At 35.7% G+C, this 27,645-nt stretch overlaps 1 protein-coding gene across 16 annotated transcripts in view; it reads left to right on the top strand.

The window, feature by feature from the left end:
• TMEM161B (transmembrane protein 161B) overlaps positions 1 to 27,645 on the top strand; it is a 73,609-nt gene that overhangs the window by 11,734 nt on the left and 34,230 nt on the right. For 8 of the 16 annotated variants that reach the window (XR_012413842.1, XR_012413841.1, XM_073993774.1 and 5 more), the window contains exon 2: positions 16,023 to 16,126. The exons of 5 other annotated variants lie outside the window; for them this stretch is intronic. Coding sequence is in view for 4 of the 11 variants with exons in the window: in XM_045394799.2 (XP_045250734.1) it covers positions 16,023 to 16,126 (104 nt within the window). In the remaining 7 variants the exon portion in view is untranslated. Of the gene's footprint in view, positions 1 to 16,021; positions 16,127 to 20,268; positions 20,480 to 27,645 lie in introns of those variants that run through there. 3 more of the 16 variants (XM_045394798.2, XM_073993773.1, XM_073993772.1) reach the window with 3 other exon arrangements.

The raw sequence follows: 27,645 nt of genomic DNA, 5'->3' as shown, positions 1-27,645 counted from the left end.
TTTTATATTAAATTTGTTTAATGAAGCTTTATCAGTGCACTTTGAGCAAAGTTTTGCTTTTTAGTTTGTTTAAAGGAAAAATTTTGTTTGTTTGTTTGTTTTTTTTTTGAGACAAATTCTCGCTCTGTTGCCCAGGCTGGAGTGCAGTGGTGTGATCTCGGCTCACTGCAACCTGCGCCTCCTGGGTTCAAGTGATTCTTGCGATTCTCGTGCCTCAGTCTCCTGCGTAGCTGGGATTACAGGCTGTCACTGCTACTCCTGGCTAATTTTCGTATTTTTACTAGTGAGGAGGTTTCACCATGTTGGCCAGTCTGGTCTGGAATTCCTGACCTCGAGTGATCTGCCTGACTCAGGCTTCCAAAACCCTGAGATTACAGGCCTTAGCCACAGCACCTGGCCTTAAAAGGAAAGTATTGTAACACAAAGCTATTGCATTAAACTGAGAAGATTGTCTTGTAAAAACAGATATACTCCTTCCTTTGAGAAAGGAGAAAGCACAATATATTGTATGTAGAAAGCACAATTTATTATCTTTTAAAGTTAATAATTTTCCTTATGCTAAAGCTTAGTGTGTGACACACAGTAGGAACCTGAATGCAGTGAAGAACAGTGGGAAAAATTTATGTTTTATCCATTTATTTTATCAAAAGGTAAAGATTTATTCAACTTGTGTTGAATATCTGTCATCTCCCACCATCCTGGGAGTGGAGGCTGAAGAAATGAGATGAATGCCATTTTAGAGGGGGAGAGATCCTTAAATTAGTGGTCACAATTGAGCATGATACAGGTTATTTTGGAGTTATGCAAATGTTCTTTAGTAGAAGTTGGAAAATCAACGAACGTTTTATAGTGCACATGAATGTTGAAGACTGAGTAGCAATTGGTCTAAACAAGCTGATTTGTACATGTCAAGCATGTCTTTTCATTAATTGATTTTGGCTAATGACTTCTTTGAATATATACCTGTAGAGATATTTTCTATAATGTTAGAAAATACTCTTAAAGAAGAGTGGCAGAATTTAGGAAGCTTTCTTCCATTGAACCTTTTATTTGTTACTTTTTAGTACTATAGTGAAACATTTATGCATGTCTTGGCTAGAGATGAAGTGGGTTGTTAATATGTTTAAGAATATTTTCTTCCTTGTCAACATTTTAATGACTATGGCATTGCTTTATATGAGATATTCATTATTTATTCAACCTCTTTTAACGGTGGAAAGTTATATTTTAAAATAAACAATTTAATTTGAACACCAATATGTTAAAATGGTTTATGTCTTATGTTTAATTAGAATGTCTTCTATTCTTATGAAAAAGTATCTTTTTCCTTGCCTTCTTTGTTGTTGGTCTTCCATTTGCCTTATCATTTGTACTACGGAAAATGTCTTTTTATTTCTAAATTTAATCAAAATCTGATAAATGATTTTGTATCGTCATCTTTATCCGAAAGTCTAGAGCTAGTATTTTTTAAGATAGTTACGTCAAGTTCACACATTCTACTGTTATAGTTCTAATCTTTAAAAAATTTAGAATGTATCTAGGCATTGAGGATTTATGCTTTTTGACCTTTGAAAGGACATTAAATTTCTTGTTTTTCTGATTTAGAAAATGGCAAAAAAAAATATGCTTTCACTTCTTAGGGAAATTAAAAATGTATTTTATGCTGTAAAACATTAGTGCTGACAAACCCAATTAATTCTGTAAACAATTACATTTGGAAATTTATCTGAGTTCAAATTATAGCCCCCTACCCCCAGTTTTTACTTCCAGTCCAGTTTACGGTCTGTAAGGGCTGCAGGTATGTTAGAAAACCAGTAAAGGCCACGATAGTGGGATACTAGAGAAGCTTTATGGGAAGGAAGTCTGGTGGTCTCTTCATGATTGTTTTATGGTGCTTTTATCAGCTTTGGCATTATATGGGAGAATTTCTCTTTTGGATTAAATATAGACAGTCTTCAGATGTACTAAAGAACCTATTGGAAATAACCATCTTCAAAAACCCAGTTTGGGTCCATCAGTTGCACATACTTTCATCACACTTTTCTTCTCAAGTTTCTAGACCTCTTAGTCATATTGCCAGAGTGGTAATCCTGGTTTTTTATCTTATGACATGACATTTTTTTCCTCCTTTGAAGACCCTGATCTTGGTGTGGTTGTTCTTCAAGTTTTTCTTTCAAACTTTGTCCATTTTGGTGCTTTCTTTGGTTCTTTTGATTACACACTTAATCATCCTGGATTTTCCTATTCTTGTAACCTGTATAAGGTCCCATGATAATCAATCTTTTTTCCCCCCCTTAAATTTTTTTTTATGGATACAGAGGGTCTCACTTTGTCAGGCTGGAGTACAGTGGTGCGCTCATGGCTCACTGCAATCTCAACCTACTGGGCTCAAGTGATTCACCTCAGCCTTCTGAATAGCTGGGATTACAAGCACATGCCACCATACCCAGCTAGTTTTTTCGTTTTTATTTCTGGTAAAGGGGTGTTTTGCTATGTTGCTCAGGCTGGTCTTGAACTTCTTCCCTCAAGTAATTCTCCTGCCTTGGCCTCCCAAAGTGTTGAGATTGTGGACATGAGCCACCACATCCTGCTAAATAAATCATTTTTCTGATGCTTTTACCTAATATGCTGAATCGTGCAGATTTGCAGGTGCTTGACAATCATTCCATCAATTCTATATTCCTCTTTTGTCAAAATTTTCACAAATTTTAGCTGTCCCTTCTTCCCCTCCTTTCTTTTACAGCTCAACTCCTTTCCCCATGGTGATTCTTAGGAGATGATCTGAGAATTTTGAATTTTGAAATAATCTATAATAAGTTATTAAGATAGCTTCCTATCTGCTGGAAGGTAGGAGATCTAGAACCTTGACCTGGTTTTTCCACTCCCCTGATCAAATTCATATAAACTGCGAGACCTCTGTTTTCAGAATTAATACATCTCCATACCTATTTGTGCTTTCAATTCAGTAGTATGTATGAGATCTTGTAATAGATAAACTTCTTTATGTTTTTGATTTCATCTATTTCTGACCCTTAAGCAATTAAATTCCCACATTTAACTCTTCAGCACCTCCCTAACATTGGTTCCTTCCCTTTTGCTTTAAGCATGTACATTTCTCTCTTATAATAAATATGTTTACATAATCACCTAAGTCTTATCTTACTGAAACTTGCAGAGATAATTACTAATCACATGCCTAATTTATTTTTTCTCTAAAAGTTTTAATTTAAAAAATTTTGCTTTTGATTTAGAAACTGTTTTGGTTCAAGATTTTATGGTATTGCTTGGACTATTTCAGTGGATTTCTAATATAGTTCCTTGCTTCCAATTACTTTTACCACTTCAATTTATTTTTTCCCATTATAGTTGCAGAGTCATTTCTCCAAAACATGTTTGATTTGGTTACTTCCAGGCTTTATATCCTGGAATTATTTCCAAGTACTTGCAGAAGAATCCATTTTGTGCAATCCATACCAAAGTCTAGCCATATGGAACTTCACATTATTTCTGGATTGTGCCGTTTGTTCTCTTTGTCTTTGTACAGGTAGGTATAACTGCCTGACCTTCTCTTCCTTTCCTGTTCTGATAGTGGAATACTCTTTTAAACCTTATCAAACTGATTCAGATGTCACCTCTGTGAACCAGTATTTCCCAGACCTCTTTTGTATATTTAATCACTCTTTTGGAGTGTTCCCATAACATTAGAGATTGATCTCTACCATACCACTTATATTTTATTTGTAGGTGGCAGTGAGGAGTGATTAACACTTAAAGTGTTTGATAAAATCCACATATGATGAAAGAAATGAGTTAAGTATTCCTTCCAGGACCCATGGTAGACTAGATTGTGGCCAAATTAATGGTATTTACATATCCAAAGAGAGTAATTTTTCGATAGGCTTTATCTAAAGAAAGAGTATATCAATAAAAATAGCTAGAAATGAACGTAATTTACCCCAAATCATTTGGGGGTTGACAGTATTCTACACTCTAGAGTGGTATTTTGTATATTTCATCAGACTTTCATCACTCCTTGAATGAAATATCCTTTAATGATACTTGCTCCTTTCTGCCCTAACTCACTACTCACCAAGCATCCTGTTTCTAATTTGGCTTCCAGTATATCATTAAGACAGTAATCGAATGGAACACTTAGTAAACCTAAATATCTGATCCACTTCATAGTTTGTTTCACTGTATATTAAGTGACAAAACTCTCACAAATCTTATTACAACCAGTCTGTCAATACATAAAGGTTGATCATCCTTTGTATATTAGCAAAAGCCTATTTGCTGTGTGTTCGGAAAAGCTGAGGATGCGCCCAGGTGCTTTCCTTGGGAGGCCTGTCTGAAGTTTGTCAGCCTTCTTTGTGAGTTTCTTTCAGTCTACAACTTTTCCTGTCAGTGGTTCTAGTATTCTACCAATCATCCAAACTAAAACATCTTGAAATAACCTTTGAAGCATTCCTCAGTTTTATTCTGCAGTTGTTTTATACTTTATGTTCAGTCACATTCAGAGTTTGATTTTCTTCTGAAGTAGCTTTTATTTTTGTTCTTTCCTTTTGTTTCAACTACGTTTATCTTATTCTTAGTTTTTGTCTTTAATAGATGAATATATCGCTATGTCTAATTTTCATCATGTGTTACTTGAATTATTTCAGCTCCCTACTCCTGCCTGTTTAGAAGTCCTAGGTGATCTTTCTATTAAACATTTCAGCTAAATACCTTCTCTTGGTTTTAAAGACTCAAGGAGCTAAAATTCAGTCTTCATCCTATTTTCCACAGTTCCTATTTATTTACTAAGTTTGCTTGGTTGAGCTAGGTGTTTTGCTATTGCATGTACCTTCTGTGTTCATGCTTGTCATTTAGCCTGAAATTGCCTTCTCTTTACTTTTCTATGTGATTTTAGTTTCTATCTTTAGGTTTCATCTACCCTATGAAACTTTATCCAATTTAAAAAATTTCTACAACCCATATTCATGGTACTGTGCAATTTTGTGCTCAAATATTATTTTAATATGTATATTTATTGTTACATAATATGTTAATCTTGGGTTTTAAGCTCTGTTAAGACAAATTCTTTTATAGTAGCCGCATTCATTCATTGAATTTTCAATGCTTTTTCTATTTATAGGTATAATTTTTATAGCGACATAATTTGAATTTACAGTGATTTTTAACATTAAGATCATAAATCATTTGTTATATAATTTATATTAATATGTAGTTCTTTTTGAAACCACCTTTGTGAAATTATGACAGTAAGAGAAATCTGACATAGGTGACTCCATCTTGCTTCTAACCTCCAAGCTGTCCTAGGTCATTTTTGGGCATAGGCCAGGCTAGCCTTGGGAGGCATTTATTTTATAGTTTAACTTAGAAGCTAGGATGATAATAGTTCCTGCCTAAAACTAATCCCTCCCTGTTGAAACCACCTGAAATTGCCGTTTAAGACTAGTGAAAGACCACAAGATTAGAATTATGGGAGGAGCTTGAATTCTATTAAGATGTAAGTGTAGTTTTTATAATCCCTTATTGCTCAGGAGTCATGTGGCCAGAAGTCATAAGATTTGTGACTTCCCCAATTACTCCTATAGATAACATCACTAGTAATACCTAAGATTGGTTTTTTTTGAGATGTTTTTCAGACTGACCACATGCAGACTGTAACTCATGACTCATCTGGTCCTGTGTCCCAGTTGAGTGTATGAAGCAGACTCCCGTTTTCTATACCCCTATGATTTCATCTCCAACCAAGCAGCAGTCCCCATTCCCTAGCCCCATTGTCCACCAAATTGTCCACAAAAGCTTTTAGCCTCTGAGACTTTGGGTGTGATCAGTCTCACTCAAATCAGTCACTTCTCACTCAGATCAGTCTCACTCAGTCAGTTGAGCCATTTCTTCCATGTGACTGGCCTTGCATTAAGTAAACTCTTTATTGCAGTGCCGTGATCTCTGTAAATTGATATTGTCTATGCAGCAGTCAGGAAGAGCCTATCAGGCAATTATAAATTTAGGGGCTTGTCTGGGGTCTGCGCTTCTGGGTGCCTGTCTGCTATTTGTCAGCTTTCCACTGGTACAGTGGAACTGGGGGTGAGCTCGGGCAGTTGCTTATTTGTCTCGAACTGAGGGCCATCTCTGATAGGTCTCTGCCAATGAGATGCGGTCAACCCTTTGTGCTTGGGCCTAATTGCAGTGAGGAAACAGTTCCTGGAAGATGTCTTTAAATTGGGCTGGTAAGCGTACAAAGCACTACCAACGTCCTCTTCCTTCTCCTGTTCTGGTTGGCCCCTTTTGGGCCAACTTAGCTCTCCCTAGATTGTACAGAGAGTCTTGGTTTAGCGAGATTTCTCTCCAGTTGGGTGGAGAACAAGGGCTTTTTTGGAAAAACACTCTTCTGGTCTGTATTCTGGTTCTGAGAGGCTTCTTGTCTGTCTTTGTCTGTGTTTTCTTACATGTATATCACGCTGGCTGGAATGGGAAATGTTAATGGGAGACTTGCCTATAGTTCTATGAAATGGAAAAGGATGATTTTTCTTTTGTAACATGTCTTGGCCCCCTCACCAAAGCCACTCAGAAAGAGGGAACCTAGAAACCCGGCAAGCTAACAGAAGGGTAAGAATTTCTTACCAGCCAGGCTTCTGGTCTTGGTCTCTCTCTCTCTCTTTCTCTCTCTCTGTGTGTGTGTGTGTGTGTGTGTGTGTGTGTGTGTGTGCGTGCGTGCGCGCGCGCGCGCATGCGTGCACAAACTGGCAGAGTAGATGGTAAAAATCACTGTCTCCTTTGCAAGATTTTGATTAATGGGAAAAAGGATTTATGAGTCTAGTCTTAGGATGTAATGAATCTGGTGTCTTTCTGTGTTGTTCTGTCATAGTGAAGGATACCATAGGATAGAACATAGATATAGGACCCCTGCAAGCCTTCTGGTCCAGCTGGCCCTGCAGATTGGTTAGTTCAAACTTTGTTGTGGGTTCCTGAGGCAAAAATGGGATGAGGTTTCCCTCTTGTCTTCTTTTGTGTCCATGGAGCTTGACTTTGTGACCACGTGGGGATACTCTCTCTTGGTCTCTGCCATCTAGAGTTACGAGTTTTAAGGTTCATGTGAGGCAGCTGATCTGAAAGGACTGAAAGTCTGAGAAAGGCCAGCACACTTTTTGGCCCCAGTGTGTCGAGTCCTTCAGTGAGTTTTGTCTTAAGAGGTCCCATCCCTATGGGCCTTTTATTGTTTTTTTGCTATCTTAAGCCCATTCTTTCTGAGAAAGAATTATCAGGGATAATTCTGGGGAGTAGGGATACTTCCTCTACTCCTTCTCTGGAAATACCTCTTGCTTATATGGTAAAAACCTGGAAAATTACGATCTGAGTTTTAAAAAAAGTTTTTGGGTTGAGTTGTCATTGGAACTAAGTACACGATTGAAAGAAAAAAAGATTTTTGAAATTTTTTGTTCTAAACAATTGAAAAGAGGTTAAATAATAGTGGCATGACTAGCCTTGAGAATCCCCTTGTTCAGTTAGAAATGCTTTGCAAGTTCAAAAATGACTGTGCTAGGCTCCTTCTGGGAAGAGTAATGGTGACTGCCCAGCACTGTAGCTCAGTAGCTAAGGATTTTGCCTTTCATGGTGATGGCTTGGATTCAATACCTGGCTTAGGGATTGAGTCCTTTCCGGTTTGACGTTTGTGAGACATTTTGCCTCTTATTGACCCTTTTCCCTTCCATGGACAGCTTTCCATTTCCTGCTTTCTTTCTGTGGAGGGCATACAGGGCTTTGAGGCCTTTGTATGTAGATGATTAGCTGGGAAACTGAGACTTTATAGAATGTGGCCAGACAGAAATGTGAGTTGTACCCAGTTTGCATCGCCAAACTTTCCTTTCTTTGTGCCACTTTGCCATTTATAAAACCACTTTTCGTTTCTTTGGAAATACCTGGTGTGTCTGTGGTTAAGTCATGATCTTAGTTAAGGCTTACTGGGGGGGGGGGGGAGGGGGGCAGAGGGGAGCGGAAGGCTTAAAAGCCAGAGGTGTCATCTGTTTGTCCTGGCTGGAGTCTGGTAATAAGAGATTTAAAAGAGCTCTATGGTTAAAAGGTGAATTAAAAGCTGGTAGGTAAGCTATACATATATTTAAAAGGCCTTTATAAGCTTTTTTTTGTCTTCTTGGATCTTGTTTTTTTGAGGAAGTTTTTTTTTTTTTCCCTCAGTCAACTGAATTGTTTCTCCATTTGCTTCTGTCTGTCCTCTTATTACCCTTGATGCCCACATGAGATGACCTAAGGCAGTTTCTGGCAGCCTGGGTCTCCTTGGGAAAAAGAGAGGTACCGTGATTTTGGGAGAAACCTCTGTTTTCCTCATGGAACCGCAAGAATTGTAAGCAGAGCAATCCCTCTCAGAATCGAAGTTGATGCTCTGTTTTGTGTAGTGTTACCTGACTTTTTTTTACTTTTGGAGACATCAGAAATTATTTGGCATTATGAGAGAACTTTTAGCCTTGGTGTGTAATAAGAGATATACTTTTAGGGCTGGCTAATGGCAGTTACGGAAGGGATATTCAGGTTTTTGCATGTTTAGATAAGAAAAGCATGCTTTTGACCACCTGAAAGGTATGGAAACATCCTACCTCCCACTGAGAAGTGAGACTCCTGTGGGAAGAATGGGCTTATTGACTTTGGGTTGTCCACCAGCCTTGGAAAAATGTCCTTACAGTGAAATTCACTATTTTGTCCTGTAGTGTTTCTGTCTTTTGGGGACCCAGGATTTGGTGTAAAAATGGAATCCTTGATTTTTATCTAGATCTTTCCATGTGAGGCAGACATCACTGATGATTCACAAAACTTCAGTCCACTGGGTCTTGACTCATACATTACCTTCCAAATGCCCTTTTACACCTTTTTGCTGTCAATAGTTTCTCTCTTCTTTTGCTGTGTTCTCATAGAATCCTCTTCCTGTCTTCTTATTACATTGTATTGTAAGCAGTTACAATTGCAGTACCATTACAATTGTATTGTAATGGTCCATTTACTCTCCTAGTGAACTGGCTGCTTATTGATGGCAGGGACTGTGCTTTTCCCCCATTGTTAGTGATCCAGTGCCCCACACATGTAGTTTGTTGTTCAATAAATGTTCACTGAATACACCAAATAGACTGGTGAAAAAAGCATTGAGTTGGAAATTGTCTGGGTGCCAGATACATCAGTAACCGGGTAGTTGAGTGATGTTTGTTGTTTGAACCCTGTTTTCCTTATACATAAATTGTTCAAAGATGGCTTGTTTAAATACGTCTAGTGTGAATTCTAAATTTTATGTGAACCTGGGTTGAAATGACAGTTTACATATTCTTTTGTAGTATAAATTATATGAGCATCCCTAAGAAGCCTGTCTCAACATATCATGCTGTCACTAAAACACGTAAACAGTCAAGAAACAAATGAATAGGAAGGTCATTGGGATATAATATCCTCTTTTTTATTTTCTCTTTTCTAACTTATTTAGGGAGATAACTGAAACCATTTGGGATGGTCTGAGTCCCAAGTATATATGCAGATATGCCTTTCAGTAGTAAACAATGTATGCTTTGTTTCCGTCTGTCAGCAGGAAAGCTAGTTTAATGAAACATAAATGTCAACTCCTGAGGTTGACACAATCCTCAAAGTTTGAATTTATAAATTGCAGCATGTTTGTATTTAAGTTTTTAGAGTTTAATTTTCAGTATTAATAAAGCAAGACAAAATACTGTTATTTGGTACATTTTATTTCTTAGAGAATTGTTTAATTTTTCTTAGTAAGAATTTGTGTAACCTTCCAAGAAACTATTACAAAAATTGTAAGGATCATTATTTTAGAGACTAAAGGCGGATAAGTTTTTCTTGCTCTTCATGGCCTTAGGTTAATAGATGTGGAAAGGTTGGAACCTAAGTTACCCCAATGTTTCACCCTTCTTGGGGCTTATGAGCTATTTTTTAAATGGCTTTCCCCAGTTCCAGTTATCAAGAAAATCAGTGCCTAGAGGCATTGAATCCAGACAGAAACCATCTCTTTGGTCAGTTATTGTTTTGGAGTGTTAATAAAACCATTAAGGCTACTTGAATCAATGACCCATATGGTTGTGTGTTTGAGACCTCAGCCATGATAAACTTGGTCAGTTTTCTATTGTGAAATTTATGTTTAAGATTATGGATAAATTTATTTAAGCATTCTCCTTTAATTAAAAATTATGAAGAATATTCAGGATATTTGATTTTTGAACATTTCAAAGTTCTGCTTTTTTATAAACTTACACAGTGACACTAAATTGGTTGGTGAAGACAGGTTATTGGAATGGTTTGTTTTTGAATTTTAAATGATTGTGTTTCTTAGTTAATGAACTGAGTACTATATACATTAATACATTAATCCCTGGCATGTACACTGTAATTGTCAATTGCATAGTAATATCTTAAAAGTTGATTTTAAGTTCAACATTAATAATATATTAAATTGATAATACATGTAATTCTCTAAAATGATTGCTATTTTGAAAGTATATTCTGAGGATTCGTTTTTAAATGTACATGAAATGGAGCAACTGTGGTGAACTGTTTTCCACATAATTTAAAAATTCTCTCTCCAAAAGCTTGCGTAGATTCCTGTATTGGAATAAAAGTTACTTTTTTTTTTCTTTTTTTCCAGTAGCACATATTTAGTCACCTACGAGCAGATACATTGTAGGATAGATCTGTTGACTTATATAGAAGAATATAATAATATATTTTTTTTAGCACAGTATTCAGGTGATGTTTTGGGAAATTATTTTCAGCCTCATTTAAGAAGACAGAAATGGCATAGTAAAGAGAGTGAGGTTACATTTTTGTATTGAACATTATTTTAGTTAAACATTAACACTGAGAATGTACCAACTATAGTGTGATGTTTGCCTTTCTTAGGGTCAGTCTCTTTAATTTCTTCTTTGCTTTTATGTTTGATCAGTCTCTGAATTCTTCAACAATGTCTCTAAAGTGTATTTCTCTTCTGGGTACCGAAGATACCACTGTAATTTAAAGTTTCATCATTTTTTGTCTGGATTATTACAGAAAGCTAGTTGGTATTTCCTAATTCTAGTCAATCCAGCTCACTGATTTTTGGTTGTTTGTTTTTGCCTTAATATAATTTACATCTTTAAAGGTAGATCTGTCAGCAGTATCTCATCATGTTTGGTGATTTGGAGGAAGGGGAGAGTTGGGCAAGATGCCCTCTTCCCCAGTTTATACACTGCCTCATATGTATCTTCTAGGTCAGTCTTTCTGAAATACCATTTAACAGCTGTGACTTGTAGTTGTGACTGAGACATAATTTTTGCTGTTAAGGAGCAGAAATCACATACTCTTAATAAATTATTATATATGTTTGTGAGAGATTTTACTGAATTATTACCTTGAAGATTCTGTGTAATGCTGTCACTTCTTTCAAAGCTAGGCTGATGTTCACTTTGTCCACAAAACTTTCCATGACTACAAAATGGTCTCTTGCTTTTAAGTCTATAATCTCAAATAGACCAACCTTCTGGCATACTTACTAATGTATTTCTTGGTCTTGTTCTGCCCGAAAGAGTTATTTGTAATGACATTCATTGTATGAAGATTGTAGAACTTCTATCACAAACTACACAGAAAATAGGATAGTAAATTCAAATGATAGGAAATGTGAAAGAAAAGGGTGAAAAATGCAGCCTTTGATGTTAGGTCAGTAGAAAAATGAACTGAACTTTAACCTAGTTGATAGAGTTTAAGACATTAAAATATCCACAAATAAAACCATAGTTGAGTCAGGTTTGGTAGACATTTTAAAAACAGTTGGGTAACATGATACCTCTAGTTTTGTTCTTTTTATCCCTGTTTGCAGATGACATGATTCTATATCTAGAAAACCCTATAGTCTGTGCCCAAAAGCTCCTTAATCTGACACACAACTTGAGGAAAGCTTCAGGACACAAAATCAATGTATAAAAATCAGTAGCATTCGTATACATCAACACCAAGTTGACAGCCAGGTCAAGAATGCAATCTGACTCACAATAGCCACAAAAAGAGTAAAATACCTAGGATTACAGCTAACTAAGGAAGTGAAAGACCTGTATAACCGGAATTACAAAATACTGCTCAAAGAAATCAGAGATAACGTCAACATATGGAAAAGCATTCCATGCTCATGGATAGAAAGAATTAATATTGTCCAAATGGCCATACTACCCAAAGCAGTGTACAGATTCAATGCTATTCCTATCAAAACTACCAGTGACATTCTTCACAGAATTAGAAAAAACTATTTTAATTCATATGAAACCAGAAAAGGTCGTATGGAACCAAAAAAGCTCAAATAGCCAAGGCAGTCCTAAGTAAACAAAAAAACAAAGCTTCGACTTCACATTATACCACAAGACTATAGTAACCAAAACGTCATGGTAGTGGTACAAAAACAGACACATAGACCAATGGAGCAGCATAGGGAACTCAGAAATAATGCCCCACACCTACAACCATGTGATGTTTGACAAAATCAATAGAAACAAGCAATGGGGAAAGATTTCCTGTTCAGTGAATCGTGCTGGGATAACCGCAAGCCATATACAGAAGATTAAAGCTGGACCCCTTCCTTATACCATGTACAAAAATCAACTTAAAATGGATTAAAAACTTAAACCTAAAATAAAAAACCAATAAAAACCCTGGAAGATAACCTAAGAAATACTATCCTGGACACAGGACCTGGGAAAGACTTCCTGACAAATATGCCAAAAACAATTACAACAATAACAAAAATTGGCAGATGGGACCTAATTATACTCTGTTAAAGAGCTTCTGCACAGTAAAAGAAACTATCAACAGAGTAAACAGACAACCTGCAGAATGAGAGAAAATATTTGCAAACTGTGCATCTGGCAAAGGTGTAATATTCCGAATGTATAAGGCACTTAAACAAATTTGCAAGCAAAAACCAGACAACCCATTCAAAAAGTGGGCAAAGGACATGAACAGACATTTTTCAGAAAAAGTGGGCAAGCGACACTTTTCAAACGAAGACATTTATGTGGCCAACAAGCATATGAAAAAAAAATGCTCAACATCACTAATCATTAGAGAAATGTAAATCAAAACCACAGTGAGACAGTGTCTCTCACACCAGTCAGAAGGGCTGTTAATAAAAAGTCAAAATATCACAGATGCTGGTGAGGTTATGGAGATAAGGAATCACTTATACACTGCTGGTGGAAATGTAATTTAGTTCAGCCATTGTGCAAAGCAGTTTGGCGACTTCTCAAATAACTTAAAACAGATTACCATTTGACCCAGCAATCCCATTTTTGGATATACATTCAAAGGACTGTAAATCATTCTACTGTAAACACACATGCATGCGTATGTTCATTGCAGCACTGTTCACAATAGCGAAGACATGAAATCAACCTAATGCCCATCAATGGTAGACTAGATAAAGAAAATGTGGTGTTAAATACATATATACCATCGAATACTATGCAACCTTTAAAAGAATGGGATCATGTCCATTGAAGCAACATGGATGGAGTTTGAGGCCTTTATCCTGAGCAAACTTACGCAAAAACAGAAAACCAAATACTACATATTCTCGTTTATAAGTGAGAGCTAAACACTGAGTTTACATTAACACAAAGAAGGGAACAACATACACTAGGGCCTACTTGTGGATGGAGGATAGGAGGAGGGTGATGATTGAAAAACTACCTATCAGGTACTATGCTCATTACCTAGGTGATGAAATAATTTGTACCCCAAACCACTGTGACATGCAATTTACCTGTATAACAAACCTGCACATATACCCCTGAACCTAAAATAAAAGTTAAATAAATAAATAAAATGGTCCTGTTTAAGAACCATTTTTAATTTCTTTTTTGAGAACTGTCTGGACATATTTTTTTCAAATTAGGCAATTGATCTTTGACTATAATTTATAATCTCTATAATATCCAATAAGTAAATTTATCTCTTTGTGATGAGTTATACTTTTCCCCAGTTAATGTTTTTACATTGTTTATATTATAGTTTCTTCATGCAGAAATTTTATTTTATTTTTTCAACTTGTTTTGGTCTTCTTTATCATTTAGGAGACTGCTGTCTCTTTTTGAAAGTCTTTATTCTTGACATCGTAAGAAAAATTTTGTCTTCTAGTAGTGATAATAACAATGACAATAAAAACAAATAGTACTAACATAACTCTGTACTGGGCACAGTTTCTAACCACAGCTTGATGAAGTAGATGGAATTTCTAACTCCATTTTATAGAAGGGGAACTAGACTTGCGGAATGTTTAATTAAATAACATGTCCAAAGTCATATAGCTAATAGGTGATGGAGACCAGCTTATAACTGAGGCAGTTTGGGTTCAGAATCCATTTTCTTAAACCAATAGGCCATACTGTTTTTTCTTCTTAAATTTTTTAACATTTTTAAGTGCTTTTTTGGTATATTAGATTTGAGGTAGGAATTCAACTTTGTTTTTGGAGTGCTTGGCTAGAGGAGGAGCCAGCAAAGGGGAGGGTAAAGGATTGATCATCAATGTAGTAATAAAGCAAGGAACGGGGTGTACCATGAAGTATACTACTGAGATTTAAGTTGAGGAAAACTAATTTGTCAAGATGGAGTGATCTTCCTTTATGGTATATGTTTCAGTGGAATATGCTGAAGTAGAAGTCAGATGGATACTGTGTGGGAGATAGGAGAAAATGGAAACAGTGAGAACAAGTCTTGAAAAGTGGCTGTGAATATGAGGTTGAGAGAAGGCTGTCAAACAGGGGGAAATTATTGTTATTCTTTAGAAAAAAATGAAAGAGACTTACAGGTGTTACACAATGCTGATAGGAAGGATTCAAAATAGAAAAGAGATTAAAGAAGATAGAGGAAGACTATTCAATGGCAGAAGTTCCTGAAAATCAAAGAGAGTGGGCTCTAAAGCATAGATACAGAGATTTGCTTTCTATAGAAGATGCTCTATTATTTCTGGGGTATAAGAAAAGACAGATGTAGATACAAGTGACTTTGTGAGCTTATTGGTGGGAAGTGAGAGAGTTCCCATTTGATTGTATCTGTTTTTCCTGTAAAGTAGATGTCCTCTACCGAGTGGAGAGTTAGACGTTTGAAGGGAGTTGGAGGGGTGAGGAGAGGAAAGAAGGTTCAAATTAGCCATCATGGAGAATATGGGAGGGATTGATGAGAGTAAACTAAGATAAATTGTTGGACATTAAGACTCATTCACTGGAAGTGGGTGGTAACAGCATGAGTTCAGTTTTCTTTATTAGTGACTTTCAGGCCAGTTCTGCCATCACATTTAGTACAGTTAATGGTTTATGATCACTACCACCTAGGATTAAAAACAGGCATATTACTTTTAAAGCTTGTCAAGCTAATGTTTTTAGTGTGTTGAGTAAATTGGAGAAGGATGAAGAAATCACTTTCCACTTCATTTTGATATCCTTAATTTATACAGAACATTTCTTGAGAATAGATTATAGATGTGTATGCTAAATCATTTTAAGTTTATATTAAACTATGTGATCTTGAATAACTAATTGCCTGAATTTAACAGTTGTCCCTCAGTATCCACAGGGAATTTGTCCCAGTACCACCCCATACCAAAATCTGAGGATGCTCAAGTCCCTTATATAAAATGACATAGTATTTGCATATAACCTATGCACTTCCTCCTCTATACTTGAAATCATCTCTAGATTACTTATAATACCTAATACAATGTAAATGCTATGTTAATAGTTATACTCTATTTTTAAAAATTTGTAATATATTTTTAATTGTATTATTTTTTACTGTATTTTTTTCCTGCATATTTTTGATCTGCAGTTGTGGAGCCTGCAGATATGGAGGGCTGAGAGTAATGTATTTTAATAGTAAACTCATTTTTCTTAAAATGTAATTTTCAAAATGTACAGAAAGTTTTCCAGCAATGTTCCCAAATCCAAATTCACTCATTATTAAAATTGTTTGTTTTTTTTACACAGGGTGTGATAGGTATACAGCTGGTTGTTACCATGGTGATGGCCAGTGTCATGCAGAAGATTATACCTCACTATTCTCTTGCTCGATGGCTACTCTGTAATGGCAGGTAAGGCAAGGATAGGCTGATTTCACCTGGCACTTTCAATCTCTAGTTTACCAAACTGATTAACTTCCTAGTTACTGTTTCTAAAAGTATAACAAAGGGAAGTCAGAAGAAAAATCTAGCTTTCTTGTTTCTCTTAAAAAATTATTATTTTTTTTTTCTGTGGAGACAAGACCTTGCTATGTTGCCCACGCTATTCTTCAACTCCTGGCCTCAAGCGATCCTCACACCTCAGCTTCCCAAAGTTCTGGGATTGTCTCGCTCTAGCTTTCTTATTACTCTTAGTTTGAGATATTTTTAGTTTATCTGTTTAGCACAAAGGTAATAGGGTCGTGGACAAGAATTCAGTCCTCTCACTGCTGCCTTTTTTTTTTCTCTGTCTGTGGGCACTGAAAACACCACATATTTTTCTAATTACCTTAAAAAAAATTTGGTCAACAAGGGGGTGAGAAATTGTAAATCCAAGTGCTTAAATATTTTTACCATTGTTCGAAGAAAATATTGAAAGCATATATTCTATTGGTGACTCAGTCCAGAATTTATTATTATATAGATGTTAGGAGGTCTCAGTTTTACTGCAAAGAATTTTAAACTGTTTAATTTAGCAAGGAAGGGGATGAAGTTGTGTTGTGGGATTTTAATTTTGTCTACTACACTGTAAGCTCACAATCCCTACTCCTTCCACAAAGGAGCTAAGTAGACTTGCTGAAACATGTACCTCCCACCCCCCAAAAAATTAGATTTAAAAACTATAGATATAGATACAGTGGGGCAAAATCAAAGAAAGTCTGCACACAGAAAAACATGCCAAAATCCTGTATAATTGTGAAAGGTAAGTGATAAATTTGGTACCGTGACTATTTACTTAAATTATTCATTTCAGTTAAATAACCAAATTTTGTTACTGCTTTGTATGTCCATTTTCTTTTGGTTAGGCCTATTAAAGTTAGAAAAAAATGGATACCTGTCCTAGTAATGATTTTATGTTCTACATGACAAATAACACTTTTCATTCAGGGTCTCCCCATTTACAAAGCTTAAATTTCCTTCACAGAATTTATTTTCTGTTTTAAATTATTTATATTCTTCTCTATGCTTTCTACTTTTTCCATATTGATGTTTAATATTGAAAAATATTATTCAGACTGCTTTAAAATTTGTTTGGAACAATGTGATACACAGGTGTGTGTATGTATAATGAATGTGTGAGAGCAGTTCACAAATGCACATTTTTAGGAGAAAAATAAATAATGACTAAAGTTTTGGTGAAGTGTAAAATAAGTGAAAATCAATAATCTTTAACTATTTTTTTTTTAACCGTGTAGGCTTAATATGCCTGTGCTATCTTGTTTACTGATTTCACTTATCTAAACCATTTTCGAAGACCAGGAAAAGATAAACATCAGCTGGGCAAATTATCATTAATTTGAAGTAAAAAGGGTCTCAGGAAACTACATAACGTACATTAAGGTAGCTTATTTTCTCCTGAGAATTGTGTGTTTCTAAACTATGTTTATGATGTAATGTCACTTCCGTATCTCCTTTGTCTGTAAAGACCTTGACAATTTTGTCCCATTTTAGTGTACGTGCATTTTCATCTTGTTACATATTCTACTTTCCATCTATTTCTATAAAATTTATGCTCACTAGTGAAAACTAAAGCCTGAGAGATCAAAAACCTGATTATCTTTATTAATATTGGAAGATTTATATTTAAAATCTTTTTGTGATAAGAATGTTTCATAAGTATACATAGATAATTTGAGGGTAAGCTCAGCCTTTAAAAAGCAACACAAAATTGGTTTTCTTTGTGATCTTGACTTGCTTTTGTAAATAGATTAACTTTTATGTTAATTAATGCTGCCTTTAATGCCATATCAGGGTCTAAGGATATCGAGACAGTCTAGTAATGGTTACTTTTCTGCTATAGGTAGTTTCATTTCCTCTCAATTTTTTTTTTTTTTTTTTTTAAGATTATTTACCTTTTTTAATGTTAAATCCTGAAATTTTGAGGTCATGTTGTCATTTATCTCAACTGAATAAAATTATTGATTTTATCCTTTTGGCATAATTATTGTTTTATGAGCTTTTTGTAATATATAATGATTCTGTTTTAACAGAAAAAAACCTAAAATTATAAATTGAATTGCCTATGTTAAAATATTACTGATGAGAAATGACAGTTTGCATTTTAAATCATATGATGCAGTTGGGTTGATAAATCTGAGGGCATTCTTTAGGGTCCATAAATGCTTAAAGGAATTAAAGGAATTTAAGGAGAGGATCATGATTTTTTTTTTTTTTTACAACGATGAATAGTGTAGGATGGCTTCGGAGTGACTATATTGAATAGGCTGGCTTGGGAGTGATTATATTGAATAGAACTATTTAAAAGAACTATTCAAGTAAATAGATGTGTAGATAACAGAGATTAATCATGAGTATGACAAGAAATTTGTTTCTGTATATATCATGTTAATATTCATGTATTCCATTGGTATCCTAAATTGTAAATAAATGTTCTTTTTTTTTAGTTATGGCTTCTCTTTTGGTGTCAAATAATCTGTCCCTGTCTCTCATTGACCAGCCAATCGTGGATCAAAAATATTCAGAAAAAAAATACAAATTTAAGTTTAAAAAAATACTATAAAAACTATTTATATAGCATCTACGTTGTATTAGGTATTATAAGAAACCTAGATATTATTTAATGTATAAAGGAGAATATATAGTTTATATGCAAATAAAAACTTTCATTATATAAGGAGTTTTAGCATCTTTGGATTTTGGTATCCTGGAAGGGGTGTTGTGGGTATTGGATGGTCCCCCACCTACCCTCAATTTCCCTCAGATACCTGGGGACAGTTGTATGTTGACTTAATGAGTAAGCCATTTTTCTTGATGAAATAAGCAATTATACTTGATGGAATAAGCAGCTTTTACTTACAAATTAGCAGTTTGTTGATTTTTAATATTAAAAAATTGACTTATTTTCTAGCTCTTGTTAAATAACACATATTGCTATTAGTATTTTTTTAGACTGTTCTTTTAAACTTTTTTTTTTTAAGAAACTGTGTATAGTCTTTAGTCTGGTTTAACTCCGTTAATATTATCCTTATAATTGTTTAAAACTTCTTTATACTGTTACAATTTTTAAATGTTTTGTTTCATTTAGATCTGTTCATTGAGCTAGGGAGATGTGGTGATATGTTGCAACTTCCAAAATCTCAGTGTTATAAAATTAATGAAAGTTTCTCAGTTTCTTCAGACACGAAGCAGGGTCAAATGGGGAATCAGAAAGGGATTGGGCAGCTCTCCAGGTAGGTCCTTCACAAAATGATGACTCAAGGGCTCAGCTATCCTCTGAGCTATCCTTCTTCCCTTATGGCTCCTCTGTTCCCCCTGCTACCTTAGAGTCCCCTGCTAGATTGCTGTGCCAGTTGGTGAGTGAAGAGAGAGTAAGCTGTGGATCTTTCAGGATATTCTAAAGTGTCAAACTTAGAAGTAGATACATCATTTTTACCCACATTGCATAGGTTGGGGCCCTGTGACTAGTTCTGGCCAAAGTGCTGGGGAGGCTGGGAAATAATACTTATGATATAAAAAACAAGATTGGTGAGTACCTAGTTGCTTTCTGCCATAGGTGATATTATCTCCATTTTTACAAATGACAAAACAAGTTTTAAATGATTTACTCAGTTTCACACACTGATAAATGAAACTGAAAGTCTGATTCACAGTCTAGTATTTATGTGATTTATGGCTGCTCATCAGTTCCACATCTTGTCCTGGAGCTGTCATACTTGAACAGAGTTTTAAATTTGGTCAGGGAGACAAATACAACTTTTTTACAATCACTGTGACTTTTGTTGGCAGTTTACAGGGTAATTTATTTAAATTATTTTCCTTTTCTATTTTGTTTTTCGAACCATACTTTGTCTTTTAGAATATATCCTTCAGGTTATAAGTAGTATGCACTTCACTTGCTGTATTCTTATGGATTCTTCACGACAACATAATCAGCTTTAATTTAAAGTAAATTAAAAGGCACATCAGCATTTGATTACCAAAAGCATGCTAAGTATTAAGTAGAGTTTAAGAACCTAATGCCCTCACACTATCTCTTTCTCTTTCCTTCCTAAAAGGGAATAAAAATCCTAAGAAGTTGCTTCTCTGTTGTGAACTGCTTTCCCTCATATAAGGAACACTTGTTCTAACAGTTGGTCATATCAGTTAAAGACGTTCTTATCATGTCCCACATACCACTGATTTGTAGCCAGAGTATTCACTACTTTGTATTGTAATAAAAGTTCCTTTTTGTTTTGAAGTTTGCTTGGCCCCTCTTTTCTTGGAGAGGTAAGTGTTAGGTTATATTCTTTGTACATTTGAATAGTGGGTTTTGCATGAGGAGTAGGATACTGCTTTTTCTCTGTGATAGCTTCCTTGCTGAACCTGCTTTCTGTTTTTTCTAATTGCTTAGTTCAAACCTCATGCATTTTTCTCTACCCCTTTATCTTCCTAAAACTACTTTGGTCTGCTGTTTCCCTTCATATGTCCCTCACTGAAGATATATTATGGTCAGATTTATTCTGATTTTTGTCTCATCCCATATTGATTAAAGAGGGTGTTATATCACCTTCATATTCAATTGCTCAATTGCTCTAATTCTTTGTGCCTGTTCTTTATTGCATGTTGCCTGATCCAGTAATCTGCAAGTTCCCTTTGGTGAGAGAAACCTACTATTCAAATGCACAGTAGGTGGGACCTATGACCTAAGGGAAAGGTTTAAACCTTCAGCTAGCACACTTATGGAATGCCTGAGTCCTTGCTCTCCTCGCCTTAGCTTTTCCAACTTCCAGTTCCAGAATGTTCATGATATTCTATCAAAATTTCCAACAAGTGTATATAATGTGTATAACAAATAGTATTTTAGCTACTTATGCTGAAAGATTGTCTAGGTTTTAAGTGGTATTTGTTTTCGCTTAAGCCTCCCCGCCACTGGTCAAAATTATAGAGATTTAGAATGGAGACTAAAACTGTCATTAGTGACTGTTTTAGTAGGTTAGGGCTGCTATTACAAAGTACCATAGACTGGGTGGCTTATCAACAGCAGAAATGTATTTCTCAGTTCTGGAGGCTGGAAGTCTGAGGTCAGCATGCTAGTATGGTCAGGTTCTGGTAAGGACCCTGTCTCAGGTTGCGGACTGCTTCTTGTATCATCACCTGGTGGAAAGAGAATAAGCTAGTTCTCTGACCTCCTTTTAAAAGGGCAGTAATCCTATTAATGAGGGCTCCACTCTCATGAACTAGTAACTCCTGAAAGTTCCCACCTCCAAATATCAAATTGAGTGTTAGATTTCAACACAAAAATTTGGGGGGGTGGGGACCATAAACATTCAGCAGTGACCTATGTTGTATATCATGAAATAGAGTTTTATATGATTATGTATTAAAGCTTATTTAGCTTGCGCTGTTAAAACTATGCTTTTCTGTGTTTGCTCACATTTAGGTTTCTATTTTAAATTTCTAAAAGTTTTATTTTTTCAAATTTCTAAAACACTATAAATGCTACTTAAATTTTAAAAATAAAGTCTAGGTCAGGACATTATTTTCTGCTACATATTTTTTCAGTGGTGTTGAACTGTTTTAGTATGAGTTGTAGTCTGATAATATTTTACATTAGAGGTTTATGTAAGAATGATCATTGAAAATTTTTTTTAATTATTTAGTAGAGTACAATATCAGATTGGCTTTATTATCAGAGTCACTGCAGATAATCTGAACATAAGTGAAAAAAGCCACCAAGTAGCCAAGGTAAAAGCTATGTACTGAAAAGTTGTATGTTTAACTTAAATATGAGAGACTTATTTATTTTAGAGACAGGATCTTGCTGTGTTGCCCAGGCTGGTTTCAGATCCTAGGCTCAAGCAAACCTCCTGCCTTAGCCTCCCAAAGTGCTGGGATTACAGGTGTGAGCCACCACACCCAACTGAGTTTTTAAGTGAGATTCTGTTAATACTTACTCTCTATTTTCTAAGAAATATATATTTTTCCCGTTTCAAAAACAGTACATATCTATAATGTGGAAAAATATAGTAAATTGATAAGTAAAATTAAAAGGCAATGAACTATATTCCCATCATTCAAAGACAGTCACTTTGTAAATTTTTTTGTATTTCTAATTGTTTCTGTTCATATTTTCCCCTCATGCTTGTGATATATTTTATGTCTAATTTTACATCATGTTCTTTGCTTAACATATTATCATAAAGCATTTTTCTCTAATTGTATTTTTGTGACCATTGACTTGCTGCATTCTAATGACTTTTATATCTGTGTCTGTTTTCCAAGCCCATATTAGAAAGGCACGCATAGTGCAGCAGTTGCAAGCAGGCAGTCATTTTACTGAGATAGACATACCACCTAATAGCAAAGGAAAAGACTGGAAATTGAGACCAGAATACAAAGTGTAGTAGCTGGGAACCATAGCATATGGAATCAAACTGTATATGCAGCACTGACTGCTAAAGAAAATTGTGAAACTGTACTTCTGGATTTTACTTGGAATCTATGATCACAGACCTTAGATGGCTGCTTTATACTGCCTGACAGAGTTTGTATGCTGTACTTCTCAGACAACGTTTTCAACCTAAATCCTTTCTCTCGAAAACTTAAGCATCCCTACCTCAGCCTTACCCTAAGCTCTTGAAACCAGAGCCCATCACTCTCATCTGTATACTACCAAACCACAACTCTGGTTAAATGTGCAGCCCGTCTTCTTTATCTTTAAATTTGTAAAATATATTTTATCACCTGCTCCATTTCAGTTGGATTATTCCTGTTACCACACACACTTTTTTTAAAAAAAAGTTCTCCCATTTAAAGTAACAACAACAAATAAAGAAGTCACAGCTCTACCTCTCTCCTCCTTAAAAAACGAAGCCCCTCCATATCCATTTCTTGGTTTTTGGCCATTGCTTTATTTCCCTTTGTAGCCAAATTTGTTCATATGTTGTCTACATAAACTTTACTTTTTCACTTTCTCAGTAACTAGTGTTACACTATCTTTTAGTTCCTTTTTAGTTGGTTTTATTAATCCCTATGGATTTAGATATCACAATTATATTATCACCTCAAATTATCTCTGAACTACAGATTCTAATATGCAGTTGCCCTCTTGTCATTTTTACTTGATGTCTCATGGGTACTTAAAACTCAGCATTTTTAAGTTCGTGATTTCTTCCTGATCTCTTCCATATCAGAAAATGTACCATCATCTTCAAATCAGAAATGTAGATATTATCCTGTATTACTTACTTTTGTTCACTCTCTACCTTTAGTCCATCAGCAAGACCTGTTGATTCACTGCCCTTGTCTCCTTCTAATTAACAGAACAATGAAAGGGATCTTAAAATGTGAATCGAATTATTTATCTACATTGCTTTGAGACCATTATTTAGCGTAAAATCTAAAGTCCATACTATGACCTATTAGCCTTTGCATGATCTGTTCCCATCTTACCTCTTCAGCCCCCTCTTATGTTTCTCCTTGAAGCTCTTGCCTCATTGGCTTTTAGTTACTGCAGTGTCTTATGTTCTTTCATGTCTCTGTGCTTTTGGACTTGGTGTTCTCTGCCAGGAATGCTCTTCCTCTGTTTTCTCATTCTTAAGGTTGCTGGTTAAATGTCTCAGAGAAGTTTGTCCTCACCTAATATCTAAGGCTGTCTCTCACATTTTCACCACTTGTTTCATTCTTTCATGTGGGATTAAAATTTATTTTTCACTATTTAATTGATTAAATTTTACCCCCCAACTGGAATATAACCATCAAAAAGGCAAGGGCTTTGGCTTTAATTGGTTGTGATTATATCTCCTCTGCCTAGCAGAGTATCTGAATACAGAAAATTCTCCCTAAGTGACTGATAAATGAATGAATGGGTAGGTGAGTTACAGACTAGAAGTGACCCTAAAAGTATCACGCATCCTTAGATTCCAACTTTGAACAATAATTCTCACTAATAACGATAACCCTGAGTTATCCCATAGGAAATGTAATAAATCTAAGCCATTTTAGAGAAATGAGTTTACAAAATAAGATTTAACAAGCATGAGTATATTTAAAAAGAAAATGTGTCTTAAGGCTGGGCGCGGTGGCTCACACCTGTAATCCCAGCACTTTGGGAGGCCAAGGCGGGCAGATCACGAGGTCAGGAGATTGAGACCATTCTGGCTAATATGGTGAAACCCCATCTCTACTAAAAATACAAAACATTAGCCGGGCGTGGTGGTGGGCGCCTGCAGTCCCAGCCACTCGGGAGGCTGAGGCAGGAGAATGGCATGAACCTGGAAGGCAGAGCTTGCAGTGAGCCGAGATCGCGCCACTGTACTCCAGCATGGGCAACAGAGCGAGACTCTGTCTCAAAAAAAAAAAAGGTAGAGAATGTGTCTTAAAATATTTCATTACTATAGGGCTCTAAATAAAACCTAATTTTTCCTATGCTGAGAGTTCTTTCACTAATTACTATTTCTCAGAGCTGAACAACTGATTTTAATCTTTATACATGAGTTATTCTGGATCATGTTCTTTTATATGAGTTATTTCTTATAAGTGTTCTTCTCAATGTTATGCACTCATCCTCATTATTTGGGGATTTTGTTTTGGGATTTGCCTACTTGCTAAAATGTATTTGTAATTCCAAAATCAGTGTTTTTGTGGTCATTCATGGACATAGACGGTGATGAAAAATTTGAGTGGTCTGTACGTGCATGCTCCTGCTTGAGGTCTAACAAGGCAACAGTCTGCCTTATTGTTTTGGCTGTCATACTGTAAACAAATCTCTTTTTTATGATCTGTTTAGGGCCACATTTTTTTTACAATTTTGCTTTTCATTGGTGATCTTGCTGTTTAAAATGACCCCCAAGCATAGTGCTGGTGGTAGTGTTTAGTATTCCTAAGCACAAGAAGGCTGCCTTATGGAAAAAAATTGCTGGAATGACGCACAGAACTCAAAACAAATGCTATACTTAATGATTACTAGTATTAGATAAGCTTTGTTCAGGGATGAATTATGCTTTTGGCTGTGAATTCAATGTTAGCGAATCAATGATATATATTAAATAAGATATATTTAAACAGAAACACACATAAAACAAGCTTGGGTATTGATCAGTTTATGAAAATGTTATGACCGGAAGCTCACAGGAACCTAACCCTGTATTTGCCCTAGGAGCAATGGTTCAGTGTTTGTGGCGACTTTATAAAACATAACTACCACGAATAATGAGAATCAATTCTGTAAGTTAAAATTCTGGACTTCAGTATAAATTCAGAAAGTGCCTCCTTACCTGTCTATTGTAATTTAGGGACTTTTAGATTGGGATATATATATTTTTTATCTTAAATTCATTAAGCAAAGAACTGAATTCATTTTGGTTCAGTTATCCTTTTTGAGCACTTACTATATGCCAATAACTACTAGCTTTGAAGTATACAAAAAGCAAGAAAGCCATAAAATCTTTTATCCAAGAATCTTTCACTTAGGGTAACATTCTATTTTAATTTTAATCCAACTTATCTGAAACCACCTGGATATGCTACGCTTGTATTCTGACAGTAATTACCTGGAGTTAGTACAAATCCCACAGGTTAAAGGCCAAGTTCTCCATAAGACTGCCCCTACTTCAGATACCAGCCTCAAGTTTTCAGGGTACCCAGGCCACCTGCACTTCTGACTTATTAATAGGTTACAAATCTGAGGATTCCCATGATCCCCTCAGGTCCAGTAATCTGCTAGAATGATTCATAGAACTTAGGAAACTGCTTTATCTATTATTACAGCTTTATTTAAAGGAAGCACATAGGGTTAGGTCTGGGAAAGAGCAGAGTTTCCATGCCCTTTCTTTCCCTCTGGAGTCTGAGGATGTCACCCTCTGGGCATATCAATGTGTTAACCAACAGGAAGTTCCTCTGAGCTTTGATGTCCAGAGTTTTTTTGAGTTTCATTATATAGGTACAATTTTAAGTCATTGATACAGAATTGATTTCAATGATCCAACTCAATTTCCAGGACCCATCCCTGGAGGTCAAGTTCCTGAAAGTCCTGACCCTCTAATCTTGTGCTTGGTGTTTCTGATAATCAGCTCCATCCTGCAGCTATCTGGGGCCCGCCTTGACCTACCTCATTAGCATAACAGAGATACTTCTACCACTCTTGTATTTATAAGGACTTTTAAAACTCTGTGTCAAGAACTGGGGACAAAGAGCAGATGTATTTTTTTTATTATACCACAAGAAGACTGCTTGTAAACACTAAGAGATAAATTAAGAGTTTGCCAAGTAGGGAAATAGGTGTTTACAAGGAGAGAAGAATATATGCAGAAAGCACCAAGGGATGAAAGAATTTGTGAGGAAGAAAGTGTCACTTCGTCAAGCCAGAAAGTGTCACCTTCAAATGAAAATGGTTGAAGGTGAACCTGGAAAAGTAGGCATCGGTCAGATCATGAAAGGCTGTAGAAGCAAGAGATAATGCATGACTCCCATGCAGATGTGGGCCTTGTAATATATGTTTTAATGGAAAATTTCAAGTATGCAAGGAGTAGATACAATGATGAATTCCTGTGTACTCATCACAGTTAATAGCTGGTGGCCAAACTTGTTTCATCTGTACTTACCCCACTTTACATTTCAGTGTATGTATCAAAAATAATGAGTTTTTTAAAATTACCACAATCTCATTATCGTACCTAAACTTTTTTAATAATAATTTTTTAATATCATCAAATATTCAGTCAGTACTCAGATTGCCAATTCTACAGTTGTTGGGTTTTTTGTGTGTTTTTTTGTTTTTGTTTTTGTTTGAGATAGGGTCTTACTTTGTTGCCCAGAGTGGAGGGCGGGGGCACAATGATGGCTCATTGCAACCTTGACCTCTCAGGCTCAAGCAGTCCTCCTACCTCATCCTCTCCCCCGACCACAGGTGCATGCCACCAGGCCTGGCTAATTTTTTAATGTTTTATAGAAGTAGGGTCTCACTGTGTTGCCCAGGTTGGTCTCAAACTCCTGGCTTCAGACAATCCTGCAGCCTTCTAAAGTTCTGGAATTACCAGTATGAGCCACCATGCCTGGCCTGCAGTGTTCTTAAAACAGCAAATCAAAGAGACCGTGTGCCATGACTAATGTTTGTAATCCCAGCATTTTGGAAAGCTGAGGAGGGAGGATCCTTTGAAGCAAGGAGTTTGCAACTCCTCTGGGCAACCAAGTGAGTCCCTATCTCTATTTGGGGGGGGGGGGGTGGGTAACAGCAATTGGGAAATTTCAAATTTAAAAATTCTAGATTTTTGTAATTGAAGAATTGGGGGGGGTCTAGCATACTAGATGGATTTCTTCCTGTATAATAGGGCCTTTGTCAAAGTTTTTGCCTAGCTGCCTTATTCATTGCTTTTCTCTGTGAGGAGCCTTGGAAGTGATTTAAACAGACATGGGTCTTGATAAGATTTGTATTATGGAAAATAAGTAAAGGTGGT

The sequence above is a fragment of the Macaca fascicularis genome, chromosome 6 (assembly GCF_037993035.2).
Source record: "Macaca fascicularis isolate 582-1 chromosome 6, T2T-MFA8v1.1".
Classification (NCBI taxonomy): Eukaryota; Metazoa; Chordata; class Mammalia; order Primates; family Cercopithecidae; genus Macaca; species Macaca fascicularis.
This window is presented reverse-complemented; position numbering and strand designations above follow the sequence as displayed.